The 19,536-nt window shown below is 43.4% G+C and overlaps 1 protein-coding gene across 2 annotated transcripts in view; it reads left to right on the forward strand.

Moving 5' to 3' along the window:
- Positions 1–19,058, forward strand: part of STN1 (STN1 subunit of CST complex) — a 67,807-nt gene extending 48,749 nt beyond the window's left edge. The window contains exons 10-12 of one of the 2 annotated variants that reach the window (XM_073354453.1): positions 9,224–9,346; positions 11,584–11,656; positions 18,298–19,058. In XM_073354453.1, the coding sequence (XP_073210554.1) occupies positions 9,224–9,346; positions 11,584–11,656; positions 18,298–18,455 (354 nt within the window). In that variant the 3' untranslated portion in view covers positions 18,456–19,058. The remainder of the gene's footprint in view (positions 1–9,223; positions 9,347–11,583; positions 11,657–18,297) is intronic. The other variant, XM_073354455.1, reaches the window with a different exon arrangement.
- The last annotated feature ends 478 nt before the right edge of the window (positions 19,059–19,536 follow it).

Here is a 19,536-nt window from a genome sequence, read left to right on the forward strand (position 1 = left end):
CTTCTGGCTTTTGAATGTTGAGTAGGGAAAATGCTTGCTAGCAGATTTGTGCAAGTGGAAATGTCTTGGGTTTTCAACCATCTCTACACATTTAGGTGCCAATTCCTGATCTTTAGCTGTAGGCATGAATTATTGACAGTACCTGGGAAGCCCTGTAACTTCAGACATTTAAAATGGGGCTGGAGAACCGAGGAGGAAAACTCTGTTGTAGGGAACAATATTATGCTAGCTGCAGGGGTGTACTACATAGTCTAATAATGGCTCTGTTCAAACTCTAACTTTCATAAATCTGTGAAAACTAGATACACAGTGGAAATAACCGTGTATGAGATCTCTTGAAGGCACTGCAGCAGTTTGTGGGACAGGCCTGGGTAGTGCTGAACTTGTTCAAGGAGAGAGGATTGAAGCACAGTATATTAAAATAGGTTTAAACTTACAAAGGAGTGGGTGGACATCTGCTTCCTATTACAAGTTCTCCTTGTTGGACATCTCCAGTTGTGCAAGGCCAGGGTTGTGGGATGGAGTGGAGATCAGAAGCCTAGATCTAATTGGAGTCAGCTGTACATAAAGAAACTGAGAAAAGGGACGCTTTCCAATAATATGCTAGTGTGGTCTCTGGTTTTCATTCTGATGCTGGCTAAATGGTAAAATGCATGTGTATCATGCTGAAAATGTTATGATATTGAGATAAAAATCACAAGCCAGATTCTCAACTGGTGAAAATTGGTGTCTCTCCATTGAACTTAATGGACTATACTAATTTACATGAATTGAGGCTCTGGCCCATGTACATATTAGTAACAGAGCTAAGGATTTAATTATATAACAGCTGAGAGTATTAAACCTGATTATTAGTAAAGTTGATTCACTTTTGCATTTCACTGTCCCTAGATGGGGAAAACTGCATTGATAGGTTTCACTTTCTGGTTCTGGTGTGCTAGAATAATACTCTGGCTTTAGATTTGCAACACTGTAGAGGGACATTTAAATCTGAAAAAACTTCTTCATTGAATTCAAATAATAATGAAAACTACCTCCCACAGTTTTGTAAACTGCTTCCTGGTGGTTGCTTCCTGGAGACCATTTATTTTCTTTTGTCCTCTTTTATTAAAGGAGCTTTTGTTGTTGTAGTATTTTTAACAAAGCAAAGAGGAATGAATATTAACAGGAGGCCTGACAGTCTGTGGTCGAGAAACCAGTATAAAAACATCAAAGACAGGATTGGGCATAAACTTTTTCCAAACCAGCTAAAAATAATTCAGACTGAAAGTCCATAACCATCTGGATTATAGAAAGGAATGATCATTTTATTAAGGATGAAAAGTTCCAACACTGAAGTCATAGCATTCATAGAAGGAACAGGATAAATGGTTTACAAAAGCCATTCAGAGTACAGAAAGGGATGTGTGTGTGTGTGTGTGTGTGTGTATATATATATATATATATATATATGTGTGTGTGTGTGTATATCAGTGCTCATTACGGTGGAGTCATGATGGGGGAGGAGAGAAGGAGTTGCAATGGGTACTACCATAATATAAATCCCTGTTGCTGCAGCTGTTGGTGCAAGTGGCTTTTATAAATCCCAGGGAGTCAGATACCCAGTCATTCCTCCTGAAAAACAGCGTTTCTCCCATATGCCTTTCACCATTAATCCACCTTACAAAGTGTGTGTTTGTAAAAAGGAAAACCTGCAATTGTTCTGTGATGTACACATCTTCAAATCTGCTCCTGCTAATGCCCATTTGTAAGAGCATTAGATTGCCCATCTACTCAGTCATTGGACAGCGTCCATTTCTTGTAACCTGTGAAGGGCTGAGTAGTCCTCAACAAAATAAGTCCAATGGGCCTGACTCTCCATTGTCCTGGCAACCATTTGCACTAGTGCCAAGTGGCTATAAAGCCACTATAGAACTGATATATATATCACTTCTTATTTTGGTAATGTCTTACATCAACTTGGCACCAGTGCAAATGGTTACAGAAGGGACAGGGCAAGAGAGAATTGGGTCTAATATTTGAATATGGAGTTAAAGTGTTATACAAAGATGCCCAAAATGTAAATCTACCAAGCACACCCTGATAAATGATACTTGTTTACTATTTGCACTTAATGTAGACACTATAGGACTTGGTTAGATTTTGATATATATTCGGTTTCTTTTGGTGATTCTCATTCTCTAGCACAAGGTTGCACTGTTTAGAATGTTAAAGACTGAAAGGGGTTAGGGTTAAAAATGTGTTTATTTAATAAATTGATATTCATATTGGCTCTTGCTAACAACATTGTTTTAAAAAAACTTGGGGACCTTCCCCCCATAAGCGGTGCCCCTTCTGTTTGAGTGATATCACTTCCCCCATCAGTTGTTGAGGAAAAAAGTGAGTTTCAAAAATAGACAAGATAAATACTGCAGTGAGGATTACAAGCAGGAAGTAGAGACAAATGTCACCCAGTATTTAGCATGACCACAAAGACCCCAAGTCCAGCTAAGAGTGCTACTGTGTTTGGCAGATGAACGAGAATTTGGTTCTTCTTTGAATGAAAACTATATATAAAGTTTATCCATCCAGTTCCTGAACTGGAATAAATAGCTCCTTGGTGTGGCTCGCAACCAAGTGGCCGCAGTTGTATCCTACCCTGTGGTTTAGTTTCCTGAGTTAAGCAGTTTTCTTTGTACCTCCTCCATTATGAAGCTGTACAGTGTGCTCTTTTAATAACACCATCCCACTTGGTAATATGTCACTAGTTTGGACAGCTCTTTTGGAATTGTACTTTCCAGACCTGTCTGTTTATACTTTCCTTGGTCTGATTATAACCTCAAGGTCAACAGGGACAAATACTTAGAACAAGGAATTTAAAATGCTGTTTATATTTACTCCAGGCCTGGGTTTCTTGCGTGTCCTGCTTCATGCATATGCTTGATACTAATGTGCTTGTCTATCAGCTTCCTGGCATAGATTTATGTCCCCCTGTGGAGACAGTAGTGCAGATATGATAACAAGATGACATTAGGCTTGACAGGCAAGTCTCTCTTACTGAACTTGTCACCCACTCTAAGCCCAGGCTCAAGCTCCATGTGAAAAGCAAAGAGAAGTTGACACAAACAATACCACGTGCCATTATACCAGGATACTTTAATACCCCCAGGTGTGCTGTGTCTTCAACACTCTTCCCAAGCAGAGAGGATAATTCGTGCACCACTGCACACCTTGACCTATTATTCCTTGGATAACTTTTTTGAAAGGCATAAGGTGAGAATAATTGGCTACACAAACTCCAACCTGTGGTGCAATATGAGGCCACTCGGCTGGGAGGATGCTATTTAAAGCACAAAATTGAGAGACTTGGATTCTATTGCTGGCTCTGTCACAAGCTCTATGTGTGATCCAGGGAAGTCGTTATTTAAACTCTGCCTCTGTTTCCCATGTGTAGAATAGGGATAGTGGCCTAAACTTACAAAAGTGACTGGCGATTTTGAATGCCTCCATTTTTAGGCACTCAACTGACATACTGTAAAGGGGCCTGATCTTCAGATCCCTGTGTTCTTAGCACTTTTCTGAAATCTGACCTCTTTTTAATATGTCTCAAGTTGAGCACCCTAAAACCGAGGAACCCAAAATCTAGTCACTTTGACAATGTAGCCCAGTAATCTCGCCTAACTCATGTGGAAACTGTGAGGATTAAGAATCTGATCCAAAGCCCACAGAAGTCAATAGGATTCTTTTTCAAGTACTTTAGATCAGGCTGTAAATCACTAATGTTTATAAAATGCCTTGAGATCCTCTGATGTGCTGCTCTATAGAGGGATAAAGTATTATTAGATGAGCCGTTTTGCAGGACTTCACAATGTTAACAGCCACCTTTTATTTCTCCAGTTGTCAAGCCTTCATCCTGCTTCAGGAGGAGGGGCAGGAATGTGATATCATGCAGGGTTACCTGCCCACAGATTCCTTGTCTGATTTGTTATTTGTTATACCCTCGTACACGCACACAACTGTACAGTTGTACAGTTGGTGTGCTTGTACCAAAGAAGACTCAATCCCTGCCTATAAGAGCTTAGTCCAGTGGCACAAATGGGATGCTATACAGCCCAATACCAAAAGGTGTATGGTCACTGTAGCTGTAATGTTTTGTGGAATAGGCATGAGGTGTCTTTGGAAGACAAGAGCTGAAGGGTTTGAATGTGCATTGAGAGGCTTATTCCAAGCAGCCTGAATGGCATGAAACAAAGCACAGTCTGGAATAGGAGTAAGGCCATTATCTTTGAAAACTCATGGCGATCGGGGGAGATCCCGGACGACTGGAAAAAGGCTAATGTAGTGCCCATCTTTATAAAAGGGAAGAAGGTGGATCTGGGCAACTACAGGCCAGTCATCCTCACCTCAGTCCCTGGAAAAGTCGTGGTGCAGGTCCTCAAGGAATCAATTCTGAAGCACTTAGAGGAGAGGAAAGTGATCAGGAACAGTCAGCATGGATTCACCAAGGGCAAGTTTTGCCTGACTAATCTAATTGCCTTCTATGACGAGATAACTGGCTCTGTGGATGAGGGGAAAGCAGTGGACATGTTATTCCTTGACTTTAGCAAAGCTTTTGATACGGTCTCCCATAGTATTCTTGCCAGCAAGTTAAAGTAGTATGGGCTGGATGAATGGACTATAAGGTGGATAGAAAGCTGGCTAAATCGTCAGGCTCAACGGGTAGTGATCAATGGCTCCATGTCTAGTTGGCAGCCAGTATCAAGCGGAGTGCCCCAAGGGTCGGTCTTGGAGCCGGTTTTGTTCAATATCTTCATTAATGATCTGGAGGATGGTGTGGATTGCACCCTCAGCAAGTTTGCAGATGACACTAAACTGAGAGGAGTGGTTGATACGCTGGAAGGTAGGGATAGGATAGAGGGCCCTAGACAAATTAGAGGATTGGGCCAAAAGAAATCTGATGAGGTTCAACAAGGACAAGTGCAGAGTCCTGCACTTAGGACGGAAGAATCCCATGCACCGCTACAGACTAGGGACCGAATGGCTCGGCAGCAGTTCTGCAGAAAAGGACCTAGGGGTTACAGTGGACGAGAAGCTGGATATGAGTCAACAGTGTTCCCTTGTTGCCAAGAAGGCCAATGGCATTTTGGGCTGTATAAGTAGGGGCATTGCCAGCAGATCAAGGGACGTGATCACTCCCCTCTATTCGACATTGGTGAGGCCTCATCTGGGTACTGTGTCCAGTTTTGGGCCCCACGCTACAAGAAGGATGTGGAAAAACTGGAAAGCATCCAGGTGAGGGCAACAAAAATTATTAGGGGACTGGAATGCATGACTTATGGGGAGAGGCTGAGGGAACTGGGATTTTTAGTCTGCAGAAGAGAAGAATGAGGGGGGATTTGATAGCTGCTTTCAACTACCTGAAAGGGGATTCCAAAGAAGATGGATCTGGACTGTTCTCAGTGGTAGCAGATGACAGAAGAAGGAGTAATGGTCTCAAGTTGCAGTGGAGCAGGTTTAGGTTGGATATTAGGAAAAACTTTTTCACTAGAAGGGTGGTGAAGCAGTGGAATGCGTTACCTAGGAAGGTGGTGGAATCTCCTTCCTTTTGAGGTTTTTAAAGTCAGGCTTGATAAAGCCCTGGCTGGGATGACTGAGTTGAGGATTGGTCTTGCTCTGAGCAGGGGGTTGGACTAGATGACCTCCTGAAGTCCCTTCCAACCCTGATATTCTGTGATTCTATGATTCTATGAAAGCCTATAGGAGAGACACCTCGATGGTGGGTTGGAGGAGGTGAGGCCACAGATACAGGCAAGAGAGGTCTTAGGGGTTACTTTGAAAGTGAAGTTCCTTTTTGTGGAAGACCATAGAAGGGACTGGGGGAAGGAAAATAAAAGGGGCTTTTGGCAGAGGTGTCTGAGATTGACTGGAAGGTCAGCAACAGAGGAGCCGTTTGCAGTAACGAAGAAAATTACCAAACCATGAACTAAGTCTAAAGGTGAAGAGGAAGGGACATATTCTGGGACACTTTATAGAGAAAAATGGCTGATTCCTTCCTGTTTCTGAGTTCCCCTGTAATTTTCTGTGCCAATGCCCTTCTACCATCCATTGGGCCTACCAAGTCCCCTGGAAGGGCGGCTGTCCCAGGGAATACCTGTTGTTGTAGGCCTGTTCAAAGTGTGTCAAAGAGGCTTTGATAAGCAGGAACTGTTGCTTTTTTTTCTTGCATTCGAAAGCCTGTTTCTGTTTGTTCAATTCTGTCAATCTCTCGTCAAACATCCTTAATAATTCTCTTTCAGTATCCATCCAAGCTAAGCCATGTGTCAGCTTACACAGAGCATGTTCCTAATTATCTCCCTCTGACGGGATCTCAGCATTAGACCAAACTGAATAATTATCACACTCCTTTGGAGATTTTTGTCTCTCTCACTCTGATTCCCTGATTCATTGCTTTCACATTAAAAATTGATTAGCACCTTGCAAGAGGCAGTTGCTTTGCTAGTAGTTTCTCCTGCTGTTGAAGGTTTATTCCAGCATCTAGAAGGGGAACATTTCTTCCCTTTTGTGGAGAAGTGTGCATGCGTGCGTGTGTGTGCATGTGTGGAGTGGGGAGCCTGTGCTTTCCTGTGAGAGCCCGAATAATTGCCCAATCTCCCTTATATCATTCTCAAACCCATCCATCCAGACCTTCGGTAAAAAAGCCAGTAAGGGCTTGTCTTTGCTACCAGGGAGATCGATGCTGCTGCAATCGATGCAGTGGATATCAATTTAGTGGGTCCAGTGAAGACCCTCTAAATCGATGGCAGAGCGTTCTCTTGTCGACCCTGGTACTCTAGCTCTCCGAGAAGAGTAAGGGAAGTCGACTGAAGAGTGTCTTCTGTCGACGCAGTGCAGTGAAGACACTGGGGTAAGTCGACCTAAGCTATGTCGACTCCAGCTACGTTATTCACATAGCTGGAGTAGTGTAACTTAGGTCAACTTACCCTGGTAGTGAAGACAAGCCCTTGATGTGCTTCCTCAGTTGGCCAGAAGGGTCGCTGTAAATCAAAGCAAGTTTCTTTCTATGCCTAAAAAAGGAGCCACATTGTGAACACCATGCTTCCAGCCGGTAAGGGCATGAGAGACGGGTCACTGAAATAGTCTGCTTGCATAAAATGATGATGTCTGAAAGAGAGAAGGGACGAGAATGATGGGTTTGGCAGGATGGAAAGTGAGGTGCTCCTAGAGAAGAGTAGGTACTGGTCTTGCCTTTTCCTGCCTATGTGGCACACTCTTGTCTCCTACCCCCATTTACTTTCCCTCCCTTACTTGGTATCATCCATTTCCTTCTACTCCACTTACTGTCCTTCCATTCTTTTAGCCCTCCCTACTCCCTCACTTGCTCTGCTCTTCCTGACTCTCACCATATTCCCTTCACTCCCTATCCACGTCTTCCTCTGCAAATCCCATCACTTTCTACATTGTCAGTATAGATCCCTCGATTCTAGGTCTCCTCTTCACTCCACAAGCCCCTGACTTCTGTTTTTGTTCTTCTTGCTGCCATGTTCTTTCTCTCCCTAATACAGCCCTTTGTTCCCAACCCTCTCAAAATTACTCCCCTTAACACACTTCCTGTCTTCCCCACAGTTCTCATCACCTTGTATGCATCTCTTACCCTTTGCTGGTGAATAAGGAAGTGTTATTTACCCTTTCACATAATGCAAGAGCCAGGAGTCCCCCAATGAAATTATAGGTAGCAGGTTTAAAACAAATAAAAGGAAGAATTTCCTTGCACAATGCACAGTCAACCTGTGGAACTCTTTGCCAGTAGATGTTGTGAAGTCCAAAACTATAACAGCGTTCAAAACAGAATTAGATAAGTTCATGGAGGATAGGTTCATCAGTGGCTGTTAGCTAAGATGGTCAGGAATGTAACCCCATGCTCTGGGTATCCCTGCTCTCTGACTACCAGAAGCTGGAAGTGGACAACAGGGGATGGATCACTCAATTCCCTCTAAAGCACCTGGCATTGGTCACTGTCGGAAGACAGAATACTGGGCTAGGTAGACAATTGGTTTTACCCAGTATGGCTGTTGTTATGTTGTTTCCCTCCTATTGCAAAACCTGTGTTGTCAACTCTTGCAATATGTGTTTGCTTTCTTAAAGACCCAGCTCCTGGAGTCATGTGAATGGGAATCTTAGCTTTTGCAATTTCATGGCTTTTTTTTTTTTAATTTGTAAAAATTTCTCCATGACTGTAGAGGAAATCTTGAAAAATGACCTGCGTGCCATTCTAAAGGTTTAAAAAAAAAAGGCAAATAAAAAGAAATATATTTTTATTTATAAAATCTCATGATTTTGGGGGCCCTGACTTGTGATTTTTTTGAATACTTGGGGTTGGCAATATTGCAAACCCCTCATTACTATTATTATTTGTATTACTATAGCACCTAGGACCCCAGGTCAATATCCTGTTGTGCTAGGCACTGTACAAACACAGAACAGAAAGATGGTTCCTACTCAAAAAAGCTTAATTCTAAGTATAAGACAAGATAACAGATAGATGGGTGAGCACAAGGCAGCAATGAGACAATATTGGTCAGTCTGATGGGTAGTGGTCTTAGCACATCAGCAGCTTAACCTCTCTTCCACCCCTTCCATCACTCCCTTTCTCTCCTTCCACAAGTCCCTTCTCCCTCACCACTCCCATTCCCTTCCTTCTCTGGGAGACTGGCTCAGTACTGACTCGGGGAGAAGAGTGTCCCCATCCCTCAGGTTCTTGTTGGAGGTCACCTATGCAAAGCACTGATCAATCCACCTGCCCTTCCCACCTAGCTTGTGAAGTCTGTCAAAATCAGAACCTAAGTGTGTGTGGCTGCAGCTGGAGGAGTCCATCAATCAGTCTCCTAATCTGCAAGCATTATAGCAGTCTTGGGGTTTGCAGTGTTCCAAAGGAAGGAATAGGTGACTGTATGTGGCAGCCATTTCAGCAAAGAATTAAGAAGGCAATAGATGACTTGGGTGGTTCTGCTGTCATGCAGGGACACACCTGTGATTCCCTTCTGGCCTGAGAATCTATTCTGCATATAATAGATATAACTTATGAACTCTTGAGCTAGAGGAACTGGCTTGGCTTTAGTAAGGAAGATGTCTAAAAACTCCGACATACTGGCTCTACTGAAATCAAAGGGAATTTCACCATTGACTTTAGTAGGGCTAGGATTTCACATGTTGTGTATATGCTGTTTGTTCCTTTTTTCCCATCCAGGTGGATTCAAAAAGTGAACCCAGCTCCAAACAGATTCACCGTGCATTCAAGGAAGCAATAAAGGTGCTGCAGGAAAAAGGATTGGTTTTCCAGAAATCCAGTAGCTCCAAGGATGTATATCATGTAAGGAACTGAATTGTAATTATGGAGATGTGTAACCAGAAGTCATGAATGTCACATCAGGCAGGAGGCATTCTGCAATATGATTGAATCACATAGTCCTAGAGGCCCTTTCAACAGGGTGAGGTGGACCCTGTGGGGTCTGTTTACATGTTCAGAAGTTTTAGCTCTCTTCATTGCTTCTTCCCCTCTTGAGTATCTTGTCAGTTTATTTGTGTACATGTTTGAGAGAGCTGGACAGCTGCTGCCTCTGCCTCTTGGTGACCAGCAACTGCAGTGGACATCCCTTGCAACCACACACATTTAGCAGATGTGATCACATAGTGAGACCATCCTGCACATTCCCAGAGGAGAGGTGCAAAGTGGCACCCTTAAGGTCCACTGGCACTAGATCTATCGAGTGAATGCAAAGGGAACCACCGCCTTTGGTCTAACCTAGTTTCAGCTAGGAGTGGTTCTCTCCTTACCTAGAGGTAGCACCCTGACTCCCTCTCCACTGGGTTTCCAAGTCCCTTTGAGTGACTTCTTTATACTAGTAGGTGCCTTATGTTATGACTTTCTGAGATGCAGAGGCTGAGTCTCATGTTTCTCTCCTAGAGGAACTGTTGAGGCTAATAAGCTGCATAAAGCTGACTCATGTTAGGATTTAAGCCATTACCTTAAAATCAATGAAATCTGGATTTTTGAGCTCTAGTGCTCATGAGAATGAGAGACTAAGAGCAGGGGCTAAAGCCAGCAGTCACCGAGACAGGTGCTATGTAAGTTTCCTACTTGCAGTTCTACCACATTCAGCATATACACAGTCCTTTCAGCTCTGCAGCTGCACCTCAGTCCTGACCTGCAATATTGTCTGTTATGCAGTGCTGAGCCTCTCCCATGCAGCTCTGCCAATGCACGTTAAACTTGCTCTACCACCTACATTCCAGCACTTATGCACCCTACACAAAATCCAGCTTTGCCTATGCAACTCAGTCCTAGCCTAGACCTCGGTCCTCTTTCGTTAGGCTGCCTAGTTACATGCTGGCTTGGTGATGCCCAACAGAGAATGGGACCTATCAAACTCGTATCCCCCTGTTAGCTGAGGTAGGATTGGAACCCCATGCTCTAGAAATAGCAGACTAGTGCACTTACATGCTGCATTGCTCACCTTCCTTTGGGAATTATTCTTATATCCTGTCTTTCACCTAATTGTTATTAATATTGTTTGTTTATAAAAAGAATAACTTTAAGAGAGAACTGACTGTTTTTGTATATAGCACAAATGCAAAAGTGCAGTCATGGTAAAGGTTTCAGAGTAGCAGCCATGTTAGTCTGTATCCGTAAAAAGAAAAGGAGGACTTGTGGCACCTTAGAGACTAACACATTTATTTGAGCATAAGCTTTCGTGAGCTACAGCTCACTTCATCGGATGCATGCAGTGGAAAATATAGTGGGGAGATTTTATATACACAGATAACATGAAACAATGGGTGTTACCTTGCACACTGTAACGAGAGTGATCAGGGAAGGTGACCTATTACCAGCAGGAGGGGGGGGGGGCGACCTTTTGTAGTGATAATCAAGGTGGGCTATTTCCAGCAGTTGACAAGAACAGTAGGAGGGGAAATAAACATGGGGAAATAGTTTTACTTTGTGTAATGACACATCCACTTCCAGTCTTTATTCAAGCCTAAGTTAATTGTATCCAGTTTGCAAATTAATTCCAATTCAGCAATTCTTCAACAAAAAAACTTCAGAAACAGACTCCAACCAGAGACTGCTGAATTGGAATTAATTTGCAAACTGGATACAATTAACTTAGGCTTGAATAAAGACTGGGAGAGGATGTGTCATGACACAAAGTAAAACTATTTCCTCTCCTACTGTTCTTGTCAACTGCTGGAAATGGCCCACCTTGATTATCACTACAAAAGGTTCCCTTCTGCCCCCCCCCCCCGCTCTCCTGCTGGTAATAGGTCACCTTCCCTGATCACTCTTGTTACAGTCTGTATGGTAACACCCATTGTTTCATGTTATCTGTGTATATAAAATCTCCCCACTATATTTTCCACTGTATGCATCCGATGAAGTGAGCTGTAGCTCATGAAAGCTTATGCTCTAATAAATTGGTTAGTCTCTAAGGTGCCACAAGTACTCCTTTTCTTTTTAGTCATGGTAAAGTTAGGCTAGCATGTACCTTCATAGTTCGTGTGTTACAGGACAGACTGCTGTGAATCAGCAATTTCTCTTGCATCTTCTAGGTGACTGACCATGATAAGGAGTTACACAATGTGACCCTTGGTGTTGTCAAAGCAGATTGTCGAAAATCCAGGCGTAAGTAGTTGTGTGGTCTGGTTTCTGAGCCAGTGCTGACCTATCATAGACAACCGTATCTCCTCCTGCCACTCAATTAGAATAGCCCTTTCCCTTTGTTCCTGAACCCAGTCTCGACCTCCTTCTCTTCTTTCTGCAGCCAAAAACCTGGTGCAGGGCAGGCCTAGAGTTGTCTTGAGCATGGGAGCTGGTGACAATGCGAAGCAGGGAGAAAGTGCCACAATTCTGAAATGAGCAGCCACTGTGAATGCTGGAGACTTGGATCTGAATCCAGTGGAGGATTTAGGTTTCAGAAGGAACATAGTCAAATGGGGCTAGGTCAGCCCCTAGTGGTTGGTAGCTTTACACTGCTGAATAAATAGGCAAACCTTGTCAGCTGTCAGGTTTCAGAGTAACAGCCGTGTTAGTCTGTATTCGCAAAAAGAAAAGGAGTACTTGTGGCACCTTAGAGACTAACCAATTTATTTGAGCATAAGCTTTCGTGAGCTACAGCTCACTTCATCACATGCATATCGTGGAAACTGCAGCAGACTTTATATATACACAGAGAATATGAAACAAAACCTCCTCCCACCCCACTGTCCTGCTGGTAATAGCTTATCTAAAGTGATCATTAGGTGGGCCATTTCCAGCACAAATCCAGGTTTTCTCACCCTCCACCCCCCACACACAAATTCACTCTCCTGCTGGTGATAGCCCATCCAAAGTGACAACTCTTTACACAATGACAATGACAATCAAGTTGGGCTATTTCCTGCACAAATCCAGGTTTTCTCACATCCCCCCCACCCCCATACACACACAAACTCACTCTCCTGCTGGTAATAGCTCATCCAAACTGACCACTCTCCAAGTTTAAATCTCTAAGGTGCCACAAGTACTCCTTTTCTTGTCAGCTGTGTCAGTACAGGAGATGTCACAAAAGGGGTAGTGTGGACTGAGCTGCCTTTTCTAAGGAGTAGATTTTAGGAAATCTTTAGGTGAAATTGATCCCTATGCCGTGGGCCCATGCCCCATTTAAGACCATAGGGTGAAATCCTTACTCCAATGAAGACAATGGAAAAACTTATTTTGACTGCAGTAGAGCCAGGATTCATCCACAGACCATAGGCTTTAAGTGATGGATAGACTCTGTGGTCCCTGTGCATAGGGGTCAATTTCACCCTAATTAAATCAATCTCTTAGCAGACCATGTGTCTGTAAAATTGCCCCTTTCTCCCAAATCCAGTGTGTCAATGCCATGGCAATGACTTGTTTGGTTGAGGTACCTGTCCTAATGATAAATGTGCATTTGCTGTAGTGCTTTTTTTTTTTTTCCCCCTCACTCTCATTCCAAAACCCTTGGCAGAATGTGACACCGGGGGATCACTCACTCATCGCTGAAATGCAGCCACTTCTGGGCACAGTATATAACAGCATGGTATAAACTGCTCAAACACTGTTTGTAGTGTTGTTGTAGACAGGTTGGTCCCAGCATATGAGAGGGACAAGCTAGGTGAGGTAATATCTTTTATTGGACCAACTTCTGCTTGGTGGAAGGTACAAGCTTTCGAGCTACACAGAGCTCTTCTCACCCCTACCTTGTCTAGCTAGAACATGTCAGCTGTTCTGTGCCAGCGGCACTAAACTAGCTTTTCCAGGAGGGAATGAGAAGAATAATTGCTCCAGTCATTCAACTGGGGTAACTTGGCATGTCTGAATATAGTTGCCTGATGTACCTGGACACGAACATTAGTGCTGCGAGTAGCCTATCTCTGCTGATGCCTACAGGAAGTCTGCCAACTAAGGATGACTAGACAGAGGGACAATTGAAATAGCTGATGTTTTTATTTTAAAAAAAAACTTCCAAATGAGTTGGAACCATCCAGCTATGCATGTACTGTAGTTCCACTGGTTAGCTACCTTGTACTGTCCACCTCCTACCCTCACTTCTCGGGTCTTGCCTTAAATTTGAATGTAAATTTTTGAAGGCAAGAGCTCTCTTCCGTGGTGGGTGGGTGGATGGGTGTGTGTGTGTACTGCACCTAGCATACTGGAGCCCCAATCCTGATATGAGACTTTGGGTGCTACTGGAATTCATTGAACATGTCTCTCAGAATTATTAAATATCCCAGAAATTGTTAGGGGCTCTGTTTTCATCTCCTCCAGAAGACGGCACCTTTGGCAACATAGTGCTCCTACTGGTATCTTGGAGCATTTGGTTTGGTATCTATTACTCAGCATCTGCTCCCCTCTCCATTACTGCACTACTATCTGAGTGCCTCACAGCATTGAGCAGACAGGGAACCAAGGCACAGCGAGATTAAGTGACTTGGTCAGAATCACAGAGTCTGTGGAAGAGTCAGGATCTCCTAAGTCTCATTCCAGTGCCTTAATCACAACGCCATCCTTTCTCTCCTGCATCCAAGGAAGGAGTAACAACTAGTGCAATATCAACTCTGCTTCGTGAAGAACCTGAGTTTTCCTGGCAGGTCATTCATCTGCATACTGACCAGGCTTGATTCTGCTTAGTTTCAGATTTGATGAAATTACAGCTGCAGGATGCTTGTCTCCTGGATTTGAGAAGGAAAAAATACGTCCGCTTAATTTGATCAGTGGCTAATTTGATTTTTTTTTTTTTTTGACTCAGAATCGTGGTAAATTATTTTGTATTGCAAAGGACACAATTTCAGGTCTGTTTTCTATCACTCTGTTGGCTTTCTGTAGGATTGTTTGTGTAATATGGTCACTGAAAATATAGAATTGTCATGCAACCAACTGGAAAGGCTGAAGTTCTCTTGGAGATCAAAGCAAAAATAGCCTGTGGCCACAAAAAATGGATAAAATAATGTGTGGTCAATGTTGTTGACTTTGAAGGCAGTTCTGGGCACTATGCTGGCTCTCATATGCCCTCTGGTGGTTGTGGGTAACCAAACAAACCACTTGGAACTGAGGAAACCTACTTTGAGGTGAGATAATTGAAAGGCACTAACTCAGCAACTCTTACTAGTTGAAAGAAGCTGTGGGAATTTCTTTCAAGAAGGGAAATCTTTGTCTGTCCAGTCTTCGGTAGCTAATTACAGTTATCTTTCTGCTAACTCTTAAGATGAACTATGTCAGACAGCCAGTTTGTAAATATGATGTGGGTTATTGCTCTATAAGCCAACATCCTGGAATGAATAAACTCTTATGCTATATGAGTCCTAGCATATGATTAAATGAGGTTCCCGTAAAACTATTCTATAATACACTTAAAAGACAGTCCTGGTCCAGAACAAGTGCAGTCGCAAACGACCAAGTTCACAACAAACACCCTTTGAGAGGCCAGCTTGGGACTGACAGCATGGTCTAAAGGCAGCTAGAATTGTCATTAGAATTTGTCTCCAGAAGGCATGACAAAACAGAGGGCTTCTAAGACAGCTTCTTCCCTAGGTTGAAATCAGGACCAGGGAGGGCTCTGTTTTATCACCTGTGTTGCCTAATATCTACATGAAACTACCTGGGGCATCCCTGTATCAATTAAAGAAAAGGAGTACTTGTGGCACCTTAGAGACTAACCAATTTATTTGAGCATGAGCTTTCGTGAGCTACAGTTCACTTCATCGGATGCATACCGTGGAAACTGCAGCAGACTTTATATACACACAGAGATCATGAAACAATACCTCCTCCCACCCCACTGTCCTGCTGGTAATAGCTTATCTAGAGTGATCATCAAGTTGGGCCATTTCCAGCACAAATCCAGGTTTTCTCACCCTCCACCCCCCCACACACAAACTCACTCTTCTGCTGGTAATAGCCCATCCAAAGTGACCACTCTTCCTACAGTGTGCATGATAATCAAGGTGGGCCATTTCCTGCACAAATCCAGGTTCTCTCACCCCCTCGCCCCCCTCCAAAAACCACACACAAACAAACGCACTCTCCTGCTGGTAATAGCTCATCCAAAGTAACCACTCTCCCTACAATGTGCATGGTAATCAAGGTGGGCCATGTCCAGCACAAATCCAGGCTTTCTCACCCCCCCCCTTTTTTTTTTCCCCGGGGACACACACACACAAACTCACTCTCCTGCTGGCAATAGCTCATCCAAACTGACCACTCTAGGCAGATGACTGCCAGCTCTATACCTCGCTCATCTCTGCCAATGATAGTACTGTTGTCTGCTTATCTCAGAGCCTGGCTGAGATCATCCTGTGGATGGAAGTCAGAAGGAGGAGGGTAACCTTATGAAGATCATTTCAGCATCTCCCACTAGAGGGGGAATCTGCCCCCAGATGGTCAGGAGTGATTCTGGGCTGCTCAATGCTTCTGCACACACAAGGACCAATGGCAGCCAAAAATGTCGCCTTCCCTCTGCCTACTGTTGGATGACGAGCTGGGTCATACCTTCATGACTTAGACTGGGCCATTGTAGCATGTTGTATTTGGGAATGAATGCTCTGGCCTTCTTAAAACAAACCTCCAACTCATCCGAAGTGCAGTCACCCATCTCTTTAGCAACACTAGCTACCAAGAGCACATTATCCCAAAAAGAAAAGGAGTACTTGTGGCACCTTAGAGACTAACCAATTTATTTGAGCATAAGCTTTCGTGAGCTACAGCTCACTTCATCGGATGCATACTGTGGAAAGTGTAGAAGATCTTATATACACACAAAGCATGAAAAAATACCTCCTCCCACCTCACCCTCCTGCTGGTAATAGCTTATCTAAAGTGACCACTCTCCTTACAATGTGTATGATAAGCCCACCTTGATTATCATACACATTGTAAGGAGAGTGGTCACTTTAGATAAGCTATTACCAGCAGGAGAGTGGGGTGGGAGGAGGTATTTTTTCATGCTTTGTGTGTATATAATAAGATCGTCTACACTTTCCACAGTATGCATCCAATGAAGTGAGCTGTAGCTCACGAAAGCTTATGCTCAAATAAATTGGTTAGTCTCTAAGGTGCCACAAGTACTCTTTTCTTTTTGCGAATACAGACTAACACGGCTGTTACTCTGAAACCTCACATTATCCCAGTATTCCATGTACTGCACTCATAGAATGTTTGCTCCATTTTAAGAAACCAGTTAAGACTCTCCATGCATTGGGCAAGAGGTGCTCTTTTATGCCAATCTTATCTTGCACAGCAACTATGCAACTTCCAGTATCACAGATCACACTTGTGAGAGTAGGGAATTGAGCTTTCTCAGCAGGTGGCTCAAGACCTATATGGTACTTCCTTATAGAGGTGGACAGAACAGTCACAGACCTCACAGCTTTCTTAACTACGTGTTATCTTCCCAATACTCTAACCCACTCTTTTCTGCAACAGCTGAGATAGCAACCTCGCTCTCATGCATACCTCATGTATGTGTGCGCACAATCCCTTAATGCTTATTTCCACTGATATCCCCAGGAAGAGGGAGAAATCTGCTCCACTTGTTAGACTCTTTCTTTCTTCAGTTCAGTTTTTGGGAGGTGCTGTGATCCTGCAGCACTAGATAATGAAATGGGGTGGGGAAAGTGTTCCACATGTGGCTAGAAGAGCTCCTGCTTCATGGATCCACCAGCTAAATCCCCGTTCCATGGGTAGGATGCAGCAGCCACAGACACTACTGCAGCCCATAAGCAGTTTCACTGCTACTCTGCACTTGGGAAGGGGGGACTCTTCTCCTGCCATTGTTCTGTGTACCAGGTGAGCAAAGCCCACTTACTCTGGCTTTACCCAGACTGAATGCAGGGGAAGGCTTTTGCCGTAAGGCAGCACAACAAATGTTACTTCCTATGTTATTCAGAAGTTAGGGGCATCTTTATAGTCTAGGAATTATTTTGTGGAAGTCCCATGGCCTGTGTTGTACAGGAGGTCAGACTAGATGATCAATGATTCTTTCTGGTCTTGGAATCTATGAACTGTTGTAAGAGAAGCCCAGAATTTGTAACTTTGTAGGTAAAAAGCCTTTCAGTTCACTCCTCTTTATGTAATATAAAAGTCACTGAAACCCAAGATCACAAAAATCTGTGACCTATTCAGGCAATTGCCTGAGGAGTCTGTAAAATGTAGAATTATTCGTTTGTTTTGTTGGTGTATAAAATAGGTGTAATGCAACACCTTGGCCACAAGGTGTCAGCATTGGGTAAACATTCACTACTGGCTGGGTATATGAGTTTATCTAAATGGCTGGGTTTAGAGCTTTAAAACTCAGACCAGTCAAATGTGGACAAGAATTTCCACTGGGTCTCTTCTGTGTGAGCGGCAGACTGAGGGGCTGAATAGCTTGAAAGACTGTAGATGGAGATTTACAACTCAAAGAGTGGTGTCCCAAACTCATTACCATTGTTCAGGTTGTGCCTGCATGTATTTGAGCTCCTTGCCTTCTCCGGCAGTCTTGTCTAACCGATAACATGTTTTCATGATTATTTTTTTAGCCCTAACACTGGCACTTCTTAGTGAACTTAATGGGAGCATTAGCCAATGTCAGGACTGCAAACTCAGCCCCCTAGTCCCCTTCCTTCCAAAGTCCAGGACCTCTGCTCTAACCCCTGTGCCCTCCTCTTGTCTAACAGCATTTGTGTGTATGTGACTGATCTGTATCTGTGATAGTTGATATGAGGCAACTGGAAACCTGTGCTGGTCTTTTCCACCCTTGCTGCATTTTACCTTTGTTTCTGCAGATGCTGAAAAGGGCTGCCATTTTCTTCACATCTTGTGTTGTGTTCGCCAGAGCTACAGTCCTTATCTAAGTGAAATGGTGATGCATCATGTCCTGAACCTGCTGGAGAGAAACAGTGATATTGTCAGCACCATGGAAGGATATTACATGGCTTTCTGAAAAGAAGAAATAAGATACAGGACATCTGTTTGTGTATGGTGCAGGCAGAACAAAACTTACCCCAGTAACCACATTGCCAGAAAAGAGTTGGAAGAACCCAACAATGACCCTGAGAAGCTGGCTTTGTGTGTAATATAAATTGGAGAAGGAAAATGGGATGTTGACTCAGAAATGCTATTGGTTCCATCTGACTCTGATTCCTTGAAAAAATACATGCCTCACACTTTGCTTTAAAGCCCATGCTGATTTCAGCTATTCCAGGAATTAAAATATACAGGGATCATTACACAGTGAAAGTTATAGTGCAGGATTGATCCCACAGCATCCAAATATCACAGTCTGATAGGTGCAAGCTACCTGAAGAAAACATTCTGAATACAATCACAGTTCTTCCTCATATGCTTCTCTTTCTCCAACCATAGTACTTCTAAGAGGTACAGCCTAATGGCACCTCTATGTGCATATGCTGTATCAGCCCTATGTTGCTACTAATGAGATCATTGGTTATAGTAGAAGTCTCATCTGGAGTCATATTTTGGTTTAACGACATTGTGACCTCTCTCCATGTGAGTGATATGCTTTCTAATAAATGTTCTCTAAGTAGATTTGTCTCCCTTTTTAAATGTGTGTTGTAAAGACCAGTGAAAGGCACTTTCTGATACCTTACATGCACTGTATGTAGCCATCATTTCATCAGTGTCAGCATGATCTTATGCCCATTTCCCCAGTTTGCACGTGGTGGGGGGGGGGGGGTTGGGAGCAGCAGCCAGCTGGGAGGCAAGGGTAATATGTCTCCTAAGAGCATACTTACCTCCTCTTACCTCCCGACAAGGAACAACCTAACCCATTGCTTGTAAAGCATGTTTGAATCCCTCCGGCTATTAATGCAAGTTCTTGTTGATTAATTTGGACCCAAATTAAGCTCCTGTTCTCGCAAATCAGCCTAATTATTACTTCATATTTTTTTAAATAGCTCTTAACATCACAAATACTGAACCGTGAAACAAAGAGTTCATGGAAAAGAGCGTGCCAAAACCATGAGACTGGTGCAATTCCCTGACTTCCCATCTCCCCTCTTTTT

The sequence above is a fragment of the Lepidochelys kempii genome, chromosome 7, assembly GCF_965140265.1.
Source record: "Lepidochelys kempii isolate rLepKem1 chromosome 7, rLepKem1.hap2, whole genome shotgun sequence".
In the NCBI taxonomy this organism is placed as follows: domain Eukaryota; kingdom Metazoa; phylum Chordata; order Testudines; family Cheloniidae; genus Lepidochelys; species Lepidochelys kempii.